Consider the following 13,699-nt stretch of genomic DNA (forward strand, 5'->3'; position numbering starts at 1 on the left):
TGCACAATTTTTAACTATGTTTTGCATAGAATTACATAAAAAAGTCGTTTATATGTGTAAATTGATTTGGATCGACCGAATGAGTTTTTGAAAAAAGAGTGTGTTTTATTTATTTAAACAATAAAAATTCTCTTCTTTTTATTAATCTGAAAAGAAATATAAGAAATGAATTTTTTATTACCTTGTACGAACTTATTCGAGAGGAAGCAACTATATAAAAGATTGATTTATTTTTTATTGCAGTATCTATTTTTGGCTCAGAATGCGTTCTACCAATACGAGGGAAGTCATAACTTTTTAATTTCGTGCTTTAGCATTATTTCACTTTTTCGAAATTATTAGTAGTGGTGCTACTTTTTAAAAAGAAATCAGCTGTTAAGATTGAGCGAATTAAACACGCCGGATTGTATGCAACCGTCATACTTTTCGATGTGAAAGTTATCTATCTCCCAGGCGCATAAAAATCTATTATATTAAACTAATTAATTAAATAATTAAATTTCATTTAAAATATATCTTTTCTTTCAATTTTTATTATAAATATATTATCCATTTTAATATCTTTTTATTCATTTGTTGAAATATTAAGTTATTCCTATCTATCTGATTGACTTTTTATGTAGAGAGGAAGAGAGATGAAGAGATCTATGAATTCTTTACATTCTCCTGTAACTTTTTTCTCATTCAAACGTGCAACTTCCTGAGGCGTATCTCTCGTACGAGCGTCTATATTTCCTGACATAGCATACGCCTTTTGGAAAGTTTCCGTTCCTTCCTTTTGTACCTTTGTGCCTTTCTCCGACGAACTTTAAAAGTATCTTTAGAATCCGTAACATGAGGCGAATCTATCCTTCGCCAAAGTCTACTGTGAGTAACAACTCGACTGTAACGAGAGTATTACTTTAACTTGACCATGACAATAGCCAATTGGATGAGTAAAAGATGAACAATTAAATAAACTTTTAGCAATAAAAAAAAAATTAATCCATTTATCTGATCATTCTTAAGGAAGAAGTAAATACAAACTTGTATTTTTTGTTTATTGTTGATGTTCTTTGAAAAATAACTTTCAATGATAATCCTTTCACCATTTCTTCCTTCGTTTTCTATATATCATGCTTTTGAGAATGCGAGTACTCTCTCCACGTGCACATATAGAAATAATAGGAAACCGAAGTAACATTACTTCCTCTTGCATGACTCTGATTGTTTAATTTTTTTATCCCTTTCGAAGCAACTACGTTCGTAAGAAATAATTATAACAGCAATAAGAAAGAAAAGCATTAAAGTTTTAAAATCGAAATAATGTTCGAAAATCCTTTCAATGCTCGATGGTGGACGAGGTCAAAAGTATAGTAAAAAGGATACACGATTTGCTACTTAAAATATTGCTGACGCATTACTTAACGAATTCATTCATTCCTGGTTGATATGATGATGCTATTGACAGCCTTTTAAAATTACCAAAATATCTATAAGTTTCATGCGTTACTATTAACGATTTCCAATAGATATTTCTAATTACGTAATGCTCTTGTGACCATATCTTTTATTTGTCATTTTGACATATAAAAAAGATTTTTCATCCCAGTTTATTATAGTTCTTTTAATATCTTTCATCTTTATTCATTAGGAAGTTACGAAGTGGTGGAAAAAATGAAAAGAAAATTGTTAAAAAGATTAAAAAAAAACTTACGAATATATACGAAAAGAAGGAAGAAATTCGTCCGAGCGTTCGATCCTTTCGAAAGATCGAGCGAATGTACAGAACGGGTCGTCGAACTTGCTCGTTCGCTTGCTCGTACACAGGACATCGAAAAAAGGAAGGTTACAAAAAGGAGAGAAGATGGAGACGAGATTGGCGAACGTAAGCCAGTCGGAAAGAGAGTGCTTTCTTCGTGAACCGACGATGGTGAAGGTCTCCGTATATAAGCATCTAACCGCACTGCAATTGTCAGTGTGCTTCCTGTGTGATAGGCAATACAGATCACCCTCTACATTTCTCTAATCGACGTGCAAGATGCTCTTACTCGTAAGTTTCTACGCCGGGATCTATCATTCCTTCGGATTCATCGATCAACCGCTGCGAATAGGCGTTACTTATCATGGAGATACAATCGTGCTTTTTGTTTTTTCCTTTTTTGATTTTGGATATATGACTATATCTGTCTCTTGATCGACGGAAGTCATCAGTTTGTTTTAATAATTATTATTTTTCTTTCGTTTCAATAGATCATTTTTTATTTGTTTTTTTTTCTGTTTTTTGAACGGATGAAATTTCAGTCTAAATAATATTTACGATCGGTAAAAAACGATTAAGTTTTCCAAGTTCTTTTCTAACGCAAGAAAATAATTAGAAATTTTCAATTTCGTGTTCGAGTTGAAATTTCATCACCAATTTATTCGCCATTATCTCAACAATAAGATCTTTTGCAGTTTTTAGCGACCATCGCTGTGATAGGAGCGAAGGCTTCACATTTTTCATCGTACGAAGGTCATCATGGTTTCTCTAGTCATCCAAAGCTCATCTCACAATCGGTCCAACTCAATGAAGTACCCACGAAAATTATTAAGGTCACTAAAACTGTAGCTATCAAGGTTCCCGTCCCGTATCCAGTTAAGGTAAACCCTATTTTATTGAAAGCAACCAGTCATAATGAACGAGTTCGTGTTTCTTAGAAAACGTCATTACAAAAATTCTTTAACATTTAAGAAAAACTTTTACGATAGTTGCTTCCTCTAATTGGCAAAAAGGATACCTACTTACTGATACCCTTAAAGAGACAAGATCAAGAAAGTAGTGAAAAGTGAAATGTGATCTTGAAACGTGAAACTTTTATACTCGCAATACAATCCATTACATTGATATTAATTAACAAGTCTCTGCAAGGATATCACAATAAAAATAATAATAGTAATAATAATAGTAATAATAATAGTAATAATAAAAGAAATAATAAAAGAAATAATAAACAGTCATCATTTCTGACATTGGCTAGCTTAATCATACAATAGCGTTTTTAATCTTATTTTGTTTATAAAAATTGCTCTCCAAATCGATAGGTCTGAATCGGATTTAATTTGCCGATTCTTTCTCTCAATCAGGTACCCCATCATATACCGGTTCCAGTGCCTGTGAACCATCCTGTGGCTGTTCCGGTTCCGCAGATAGTGAAAGTTCCTGAACACGTGCCAGTAGAGGTAGAAAAGCCGGTTCCAGTTGAGGTCCATCAACAAGTGCCGGTAGTGGTCTCGAAGCCGGTACCTCTGCCACAACCAGTACCTGTACCACATCCAGTAACTGTTCCAAAGCCAGTATTTTATCCTGTACCACATCCAATACCTTATCAACAATCGGAAGGACATTCTGGTGGATATTCTACTGGATATTCTGGAGGAGAGGGAGATCATATCGGTCATGAGTCTAGATATACTACTTATACCGTTCAATCACCAGGACATTATGAGCAAGAACATTTTCAACCTTCGCAATCAGATCTATCATCGGAACATCATTAATCATAATCATATTTTCCTTTAGACCTCGGCAAGGAATTTCTTTATTTTTTTTTTATAGAAAAAAATTTTAATAACTTAGGAGAGATTATTATGTTCATTAAAATATCGTTATGACAACGATGATCTACACGTTCAATCAAATTATCGTTTTGATTTAGAACGTTAAGTTCTGTTTTTGTATATAGTTACGATGTAGTTAATTTCTTCATATATGTGTGTTAAGTTTTTGTTTTTCTTTATATTATTACTTTTGCTTTTTCTGTTCTGTTTTCCTTTCTTTTCTTTTTTTTCCTTTCGTTTTTTTTCTTCTTTCTTTCTTTTTTGTTAAACTTCTTTTATATAGATTATTATTTTTTAATAAAACTTTGTCTAATCAAATGCTCCTTCTTCTCTTGTGACTTTAATCATATCTCTAGATATATTTATTACAAAAATAATACTTTGTTTTCAAATGAACCGTCAATGAACCGTAGAAAAATTTCCTGTCTTTGCGAAAAAATTGAGACCACCTATCAGTAGACCGGTTAAATCGAGAAAATCTTTTACGTTTGCTTTATACGACCGTCTCGCTTTTGACGGGCATACGACTTTTTTTCGTTTCAATATATTGCACACGTTTTCTCGAGCAGAGTCGAATTACTCTGCTCATGGAAGGAAGTAAGATCAATTTACCAAGGATCGAGAGTATTCTGTTAAATTTAAACTAGAAAGTGACGTTTCTAGTATTCCATGCTTTCCTTCATTTCTCTCTTACCGCAAACATTATTTTACTATCCTTTCTTTTTTTTTTTAATGTTTTTCTGATTTTTTTATAACATGAATCTTGTAACAATTCATATATACAATTATATATCTCGGATTAATATAATTCATTACTGACAAATACAATTTATAAACATTTATAAACAGAAATAAATTATAAACATTTAGATTCCACAAATGTTTTATAAGCTCTCAGGAACAATATAAGACCGTAAAAGTTTATAACAAATATCTAATTATTAAAAAATAAATAATTAAAATACATAAATTTATTTGGTATATATATATATATATATATATATATATATATATATATATATATCTATATATATGAATGCCTATCCAATAATCGACGACCATGTTGTCGCAAAAATGTTCGATTTGTAATAGTATAACATGAGAGTAGTGGAGGTCGTCGAATAAAAGGCGCGAAAATATCGTTTAGTTGGTGCGAAGCTAGATGGTGCCAGGGGTATTAAAAGAATATATTTTTTAATAGTTTGTTATCGGTAGTCTCGTTAGATCGCACCAGGAGTATAAAGAAAATATATTTTTTAATAGTTGTACCGATGGAGCTAGATGGTTTCTAGGAGTATAAAGAATATATTTTTCGTAGAGAACCCACTATGTAGAAAGAAATTTTGCACATCAAGCAATAATTTTAAATTAAAATTGTTTTAAATAAATATTTTTAATAATTTAAAATAAAAATATATTTATTTAACTTTGTCAGATACACAGTAGTTTAATCAGATTATCACTTTTAACAGCTACCGCTGTGGTTCCAAGAAGAATCAAAGAAAGAATGAATCATTTCTTTTTTGTTCCTGATGTCTTTTGACGTCTTCTTTGTTTTCGGCGTTTTTGTTGTCTCTTATTTTGTTTGGTTAGTTTCTACGTGTGCATTTGGTTGCATCGAGATGTGTTAGTTATGTGTCTTGGCGAAGGAGACGTAACAGTCGCAACGAGATCGCCACAAGAACAACTTTTACGATACATATAAATATATTTTAATACATTGAAAAATTACATACCACATTGAAGAATACAATAAAATCTAAAGAATTTGTTAACTATATCATTAAATATTCTTTATGAACCTTAATAGTCTTATATTAAAGCAGGGAGTTTACGGAGTTGTTCTATGGAGATATCCAATCGATTTATACTCATGTTGAATATTATGCAATAAATATTATTAATGATTAATATATACTTGTATAGACAATTTTTATAATAATTAAATGTCTAATTTTATAATTATTATGTATACAATGTATTTTTGTGTTATACTAAATTATTGAAAACGAACTTTCTTTATATCTCTGGCTCCATCTAGTGTAGGAAATAGATATTGAATTATCATACCAACGTTCTTTGAATACCCTTTGCGCTATCTAACGTGCGGACCGGTACTATAAAACGGACATATTAATACTTCTTGTGCCATCTAACGTCGGATAATTAAATGAACAATATTATTGCGCCTTTTATTCGACGACCTCCACTATTATCATGTTATCCTATTACAAATCGAGCATTTTTGCGACAATATCGCAATGGATTTTAGAAGATAGGTATTCATATATATATATAGATATACCGAATACATTGCTTTTACGTCAAACTTTAATAATTTATTTCTTTAGTTATTAAACATTTGTTATTTACTTTTTGACGGTCTTATATTATTCTTGGAAGAAATATTTGAAAGATCTAAATTTATTCCTGGCAGTGAAATAAATTATAGTTTTATGGTTTTACAGTTTTATGTAAATTATAGTTTTATAGGTTGATCTTTCTTATAAAAATAAATAGATATCGAAGAATATAGTTTTGTAAATATAGAATAATATTATTAAAATAAAATTTGTGCTGAATTACTCGCGTATTCAATGCTGTTAAAAAAGAACACTTTGTCTAAGTAAATTTAATTCTACAATTCTAATTTATTTAAAAAAACAGAATCGGTTCTTTCCTGATTTATTCATGAATCATTCTACGTATATTTATAATCACTGAATCGTACGATCGATCTAGAACTAACATAGTTCAATGCATTTTGAACATAATTATGATTGAATAATTGTTTACGTCTACTTTAATAAATAAACAACATCGACTTTAATAAATCGATACATATTAAAAGGCTTCAAGTATATTAATACTCTTTTTAAGTATCAATGTTTTGCTCATAATAATACATTTTTTTAAATTATGATGCAATATGTATACCGTATAAAGTAGACGATAAAAGAAATTTGATAGATGGTACATTTCATCCAACATAATCTGTTAATTATACGCTTAGATTTTTAACAGTAATTTCGGTTTGATACTAATTAAAAAATTATTAAGTAAAACGAGTGCCTAATCATCATTGTACTTTTCTTAATGCAAAAAAAGGATGAATAAATGAAATTCATTCGTTTCTTTTTTTTTTGACGGGAGAAATTGTAGATATCTTACGTGCCATATCGTCGTCAATGAATCTTATCACATGGAAATTTTTTGCTGTCTCCCTTTCCCGCCCTTTCTTTTCCTTTTAATAAGTATCTCGTTCGAATTCATGTAATCATTTTTTTACGAGAATCAACTACAGCCATCGAATTTCGCTTTCGATCGTTATATTCGCATGCATTGCTTCGATCCACTTTTAGTATCAACTCGGCATATAATGAGCTCCAATTTTCCACGTAATCATACTTATTATTTCTTTTTGCAAGGACAGACAGAGAGAAAGAAGAACAAAATGTAGGTATACCAAAAAATAAGTACTATATAATATAATGTATTTAAATTATGCAGAACTCTCAATACGAGATTTCTACTTTGAGATTCTTAAAGTAAGAAAATGAAGAAATCCAATATAGCTATCTTTTTTTTTTCTTCTTTTTTATCCTTTAAAGAATATCCATCTTTGGACTATTATGATTTCTTTTTTCGAGGACAGAATAACATTCGTGAACAAATGTTTTCTGTTTTCTGAAGGTTCTTGTTGTCGTCGTCAGCCATTTACCAAGAAGATTGACCACCATAAGAAAGGTCAGAGGAAACGTAGACTCCATAAGGTTGAGCTACCTTCACTACGTATGGGGCTGGCACTGGAACCTTGACCGGGACGCTTACTGGAACTGGAACAGGACGGTCAACTGGGACAGGAACATGTTTCGTTACTTCAACTGGATAAGGTTTGGGTACTTGTACCGGGTATGGTCTGTCTACTGGTACTGCATACGGCACCTGAAAATTTAATTTAAAATATCAATCGAAAATCTTTTCCTATTCTCAATCAAGTTTTTGCTTTTTCTTTTTTATGATATCGACGTTGCTATTTTGTAATCAACGTCCTTGCAACTTAGGAGTTACTTGTTGACGTCTAAGATCAACTAGAGCGTGATTATTAATACGAGGTCTTCTATTTTCTACGGCATCGCCTTTCAATGATCGATTTTATCTTGATTACTTTCGATCACACATTCGATGTGTATGTTTTTTTCTTTATTAATTGGTTCAAACAGATTGATTAGAAAAATGTCTTGGTTGGATCAACAAAGCGTTTGATATTTCTTTTTTTTTTTTTGATATCTAAATTCGAATAAATTTTACGATAAAAGTATCAGATATTTTTCTTTTTGTTCTAATGAAATTACCTTGACTGGAATTGGGACATGTTTCTCAACGGTTACAGGGACCGGATGAGGTACTGGGACTGCAACTTCTTTCGTAACGACCGTAGAGACCCCATGGGTGATGTCAATCGATGGGTATTGAGCAGAATACGAACTGATGCCGACTGTAGGGTAATGAGCAGCCGAGTACGTGTTGAGTCCGCCGTATCCTAAACCGTATCCATATCCGACGAGTCCCCGTTTATCTTTCTTCGTCCCTTTCGTTGACGTCTTTTCGGCTACAGCCAATGCCACGAGGGCGAAAAGTATAAACATCTGGAATTTGAATATTATACACACTTAAGTTTATTCTTCAATGTACATATCTATGTACTCGCAAAACTATAATGTACATATAATTTGTAACGCGTTATAAATTCTAATCGCATATTAAATTTTTTTTATAAGATTTTGATGATGTCGTTTTGTTCTATACACCTATACACGGTAAACCATTTAATTTGTGGTATATACGGGAGAGAGAGAGAGAGAGAGAGAAAGAAAAAGTAGTGAAATAGTTAATACATATCAAGTTTTCTCTAAAGTTTTTACAATAATCATGCATTGAAAAATTATCAAAGAATGTATACGTTCCATGAATTCCTAACTAAGTTTCCTATTGTCTCTCTCTTTCTCTTTCTCCTTTTCTCATTGGTATATTGTATTCAAATGAACTATCACAAAAGTAGAATCTAATTAATTACCTTTGCGTTCATGTTGAGAATTCGTACTCGGTTGGTTCGATTTATTTTCGACTGATGATTTCGACCGAGAAGATTCTCGCTTTTATACGTGAAACTGACGAACCCTCGAAAAAGCGAAAGACGTTGATGGTCACAGTGATGGTGGTGGTGGTGGTGGTGCTGGCGACGGTGGACTACCGAAATAAAGAAAAAAGAAACCGGCCGTGTACGTCAAGTAGAGAGAAGAAACCAATTTCTTTTAAAAGTTCTCTTCCTATCTCTCTCTCTTTCTCTCTCTCTCTCTCTTTCTTACGCAACTATTTCTTCTTTCTTTTCTTTTCTTTCAGAAAAAAAAGAATTTTGTTCCGAATCGATTATATTCTTCTTTCTCACGAAAAATTATTATTCCGGAAAGAATTAGGTATAATAAAAAAGATCAGATTTGTACACATCTGATAGATCAAAATAAATAAGTCGAGTAGTATTTTTTGAAAATAATCGTACATAAATGAATATTTGTCATTAATTCTTGAATTAAATTACTATTCGAACATTTTGTGTTTTATCAAATCGTTTGAATATTTAATTAAAATTTGATTTTCAAATATATCGGACATTTCTTTCGTAGTCCCTTTCATTTCGTAATTACATTTCTCTCCCCCCTCTCTCTCACTTCCTTATTATATCTTTGTACCTTGGCGAAATTCAGAGCCCTACCATTACCAAAATTGGTTCGAGCCTTTTTAAATTTCTTTCGCTAATTGGCCAGCTGGCCCGAAATGAAGAAAAAATAATGAAAAGATCGATCTAGATATCGACTTATCAATCATTCGTCTTTTTTCCTTAATTAACATTGTTTTTAAACGACAAAACTATTCCTACTGTTTTTATCTTCTTTTTATTAAGAAATAATAAAAAAGATCGAAGAGATAAGTATAAATTTTGTTTGTATTATTTAATGAATTACTTGTCACATTTGAAAAATGAGTTGCAGACGATACCCTAAACATATTTTAATCTGTTCTCACGTTCTCTTCGATTACGTCAGTACTAAATATTTATAGTTGGTGTTTGTCACTACGTCCGGGATGTCTTCTCGAAAGATCATTTTTATTTTATTATTATTATTATTCTTTTTTTTTTCTATCAAACTAGTTTACCGAGAATTGTATTATAGATTCTAGATTAACATATGTAAATCGATGTAAAATTTTGTTTCTTCATAAACTTATCGTCCATTTCGTAAATCCTTTTGTCAAGAAGAATTTCACGAGCCAGCATCTTCTTTGTCTTTCTTTGTGTTTTGATTTTTCAATTCGTCCAAGACAAAGATTTATATCAGGCACAATACTTTTTTTTTAGATTACTTTTATGAACTCTATAGAATCATAGACGCTTGAATCATAATTTATAATTAATATAACTTAATAAATAATTCTTTAAATTATAAACGTTTCAAACGTATTTGTCAAATTTAAAAACATAGTTTTGTAACATAAGTTTGCGCAATTTTAATGAACGTATTGAATCTTTTTGAGTATTGTCCTGCTTGCAATAGTAACTTCCATTGTTATGAAAATTTATATAATTTCGTGACTTCTTTTTTGAGAAAGTCAACGTATTGTGAAAGAGAATAAAAGAATTGGCGAACGGAAGAGAGAGAGAGAGAGAGAAGGGGGGAGAAAGAGAGAGAGAGAAGGGGGGGAGAAAGAGAGAGAGAGAAAGAGAGAGAGAAGGAGAGAAAGAGAGAGAGAGAAGCATATGATTTCTTTAGAAAAACATTTACAAAATCAATTTTTTATTTCATGAAATTTAAGTACTAGGGTAAGTAAGAGAGAGAAGGGGGAGCGGAAGGATGTTTTTTTTTGGTTTGCGCTCGTCAAGATGTTTTGCGATGTTTGGATGTTAGGCAAGGAGTTTAGAAATATGGGATAGACGAAGATAGAAAAGAAGGAAAAAATTTCATCTAGTAATGACCATAACCGCCCTTAAGAAGAACGGGAACCGTTTCTTTGACGACGACAGGTTGTGGAACCGCAACTGGAACTGGCTGAGCTACTGGGACTGGTACTGGCTGAGCCACTGGTACCTGTAAATAAATTATAAAGGAGATTTATAATTAATTTTGTTCATATATGTTAATAACATTATATCAATTAGTATTCTAATGTTTATATATTTTATTGCACGTTTACAAATATATAGTACAGCCCTATTTCTATAATTTTCTGTATACTTAAAAGATAAAAAAATTTTTTATATACATAAGAGATAACTGAAATATTTATTAATTAATATAAACAGATACAACAGCCAGAGATTGGCATAGCTTTTTATTAATAATTATTACGTTAATATTTGTCAAGATTATTAGAGCTTACCTTGACTGGATAAGGTGCAGGTACAGGTACCGGTACCTTAACAGGGACAGAGACAGGATAAGGCCTGTCAACTGGAACCGTTACGGTTTTGGTCTGAACAACAGGGTAAGGTCTGTCAACAGGAACAGCAACTGGCACTGGTTGCGGGACAGGAACTGGCACCTAAAATCATCAAATAATATTCGACAATTTTTCTTGCTGTTTATTAATAAATTTGACACAAATCTCGCTGAGATTTGACAAAATCTCAAAGACTCACCTTCACTGGATAGGGTCTGTCAACAGCAACCGGATATGGCTTTGGTACTTCAACCGGAACGGTAGCAATTGCAACGGAGGCACCAGCTTCGTACCCATGACCACCCCCATAACCACCTCCATAACCACCCCCATAACCTCCTCCATATCCCAATCCAAGACCCAATAGTCCACGTTTTTTAATTGCCTTTTCTTCTACATTTTCTTCTGCTTTCTCACTGGCATATGCCACGGAAATCAGCATCAAGCAAATCTAGAAACACACGAGTATCTCTTTTTTTCTCTCTATAATTCAGATATATATCGTTGCTAGTTAATATCTTTTTTTCTGCACAATAGTTCTAACCTACCAAGGCCTTCATGTTGATCGACTGTGTGCCAAGTCTCGTTTGCTAAATTAAATCGGTTTCTGTCGTATACGAAGAAAACCACCCTTTATATAGGGAATCGACTTTCATTTCACACGTACACCCCTCCAATAGGAAGCCAATGGCCGTGCGTTAAACCATCGCCACACCTACCTCACGCCTCTATTTACCTACCATAGAATCCATATACCTATTACATATTATAATACATAATACGTACGTTAGAGATACCTTGGTTGTATAACTAAATAAACGTGTATTGCTTTAGATGATGTGTACTACGCATACACACATGTGCCTGTGTATATTATGTTTACTTGTACTATCGATTCTTATGGGCACATATGACTATTTTGCATAGCTAAGTCAACGTTCAGCCATTTTATGCATATACGTGAACGAGCTAAGTACCGATCGGTCGATTCTTTTTTAATCGTAAATCTATTGATTTTCTTTTCTCGATCGAATCTACGTCTTCCCATTCTCTTTTTTCCATTTCTTTTCCTTTACCTTTTATTTTTTTATTTGTGTTAAATGTAAAAATGGCAGATATGAAATTAATTTTCTTTTTATCGCTAATTGATAAAAAATATCGTGCTGCAAGAGTAAATTAGTTATCTTGGATAAAAGTACATCGATTATGTTGACCGAGTACCTGCAGCTGTCATTTTTTGTACCATTGTTTACAAATATCCTGTGCGATTACTACTACTATTATTTGAAAATGTTTTCATTTTCTTGATTGATTAGCTAAAAATAAGACTAATAAATTATTAATTTTGAAGAACGATTTTAAGCACATACATGACATTTTCCGTTCTTTTCCTGTTTTTTTCAACTAAACTTTCAACGAATGGTGGTTTATAGCAAATATTAATTGATCACGATTACGTTTAATGAAAAGTATTACAAATAATATCGATCGAAGAAGAAACAAAAGAAATTTGATTTCGTCGACAAATAACGATGCGAATTTGTGCGAATATATTTATTTCGATTAATTCGTCGAATCGGATTCTTCGAGAAATAAGTTAATCATGAATCGTGTCTAAAAGTAATATATTTTACTATTACTATTCAATTTAAAACGTATTAGAATATCAGAAAAAAACCGGTTGATCTTTAAATTTGAAAAGTATCGAAGGATCAACAAATTTGAATTGTCACGTCTTATCAACTAATAAGTTTTCTTTAAAGTTCATTATATCGATTATTATGATAATACGTTTTATCTCTCAAGTATAGTAATCGCATAGGATAGTTAAGTAAAAAAGAAAAAAAAAGAGAATTCGTTATCAAAAAGTTAGAAAGCGTGATATAATTCAAAGTTTGTGATCAAGTTAGGTTCTTTAATGTGAAAACTGGACACGTTTGATTATCGGTTATGATCTTTGCATTCCTCGAAACTAACGTCTCTCTCTCTCTCTCTCTCTTTCTCTTTCTCGTCCTTACGCGTCGAGATGCAGATTTTAAGAAACTATTCGAACTAAACCGACTTGTTTGTTTTTTGTCTTACTTTTTTTTCTTTTTATAGGGGTAGTGAAAGAAGGAAGAAAACAATCGATGATATACAGTTGGATAAATTTAGACGCGTTTGAACGTCAAGATAGAAAGTCATACTCGTGTCTCGATCGTAAAAGAAGACGAAGAACGAGACTGACTTACTAAAGCGATACGCTCACGCTAGTAAGTGGGAGACTTAGAAAGATAAGAGTTTCTACGTCAGCCGATACGAATGTATAATACATAGATTCTGTAACGTTATTCATGTTTGACGTAATCCTATTCTAAAGAATAAAATTTGTGCTTAGAAATAAGAGAGAAAGAAAAAGAAAGGATAATTGTTTTTTGATATTTTATCAATTATATTATGATTATACAGGATTTTCTTTTTTGATTCTATTATTCTAACAAAAATCTTTTCGATAGATTTAATGGTTCATTGACTTCGAACAAATGTTTAAATGTAGTTCGACAGATCGGACACGAAATCTGCGATTGAATTAGTAAGCCATAGACCCGGACAGGCCTAGTTTAAAAGCTTCTCCGTTCTCGGT

The 13,699-nt window shown here is 31.8% G+C and overlaps 2 protein-coding genes across 3 annotated transcripts; one reads left to right on the top strand and one right to left on the bottom strand.

Moving 5' to 3' along the window:
• The first annotated feature begins 1,983 nt into the window (after positions 1 to 1,983).
• LOC124955700 (zinc finger protein 512B-like) lies at positions 1,984 to 3,595 on the top strand. The gene is made up of 3 exons (XM_047510512.1): positions 1,984 to 2,032; positions 2,437 to 2,622; positions 3,106 to 3,595. Exons 1-3 carry the CDS (start codon positions 2,021 to 2,023, stop codon positions 3,517 to 3,519), a joined length of 612 nt encoding a protein of 203 aa, XP_047366468.1. The 5' UTR covers positions 1,984 to 2,020; the 3' UTR covers positions 3,520 to 3,595.
• Positions 3,596 to 6,050: 2,455 nt separating this feature from the next.
• LOC124955617 lies at positions 6,051 to 11,757 on the bottom strand. Of its 2 annotated transcripts, XM_047510292.1 has the most exons (8): positions 11,625 to 11,757; positions 11,276 to 11,527; positions 11,017 to 11,178; positions 10,613 to 10,724; positions 8,657 to 8,829; positions 7,935 to 8,228; positions 7,489 to 7,524; positions 6,051 to 7,415 (listed from the first exon to the last, which is right to left on the bottom strand). In XM_047510292.1, exons 1-8 carry the CDS (start codon positions 11,634 to 11,636, stop codon positions 7,407 to 7,409), a joined length of 1,050 nt encoding a protein of 349 aa, XP_047366248.1. In that variant the 5' UTR covers positions 11,637 to 11,757; the 3' UTR covers positions 6,051 to 7,406. The 2 variants fall into 2 exon arrangements, with proteins under 2 accessions (XP_047366248.1, XP_047366247.1); XM_047510291.1 differs by having other exon boundaries at positions 6,051 to 7,524.
• Between the last annotated feature and the right edge of the window lie 1,942 nt (positions 11,758 to 13,699).

The sequence above is a fragment of the Vespa velutina genome, chromosome 19 (assembly GCF_912470025.1).
Source record: "Vespa velutina chromosome 19, iVesVel2.1, whole genome shotgun sequence".
Taxonomy (NCBI): Eukaryota; Metazoa; Arthropoda; class Insecta; order Hymenoptera; family Vespidae; genus Vespa; species Vespa velutina.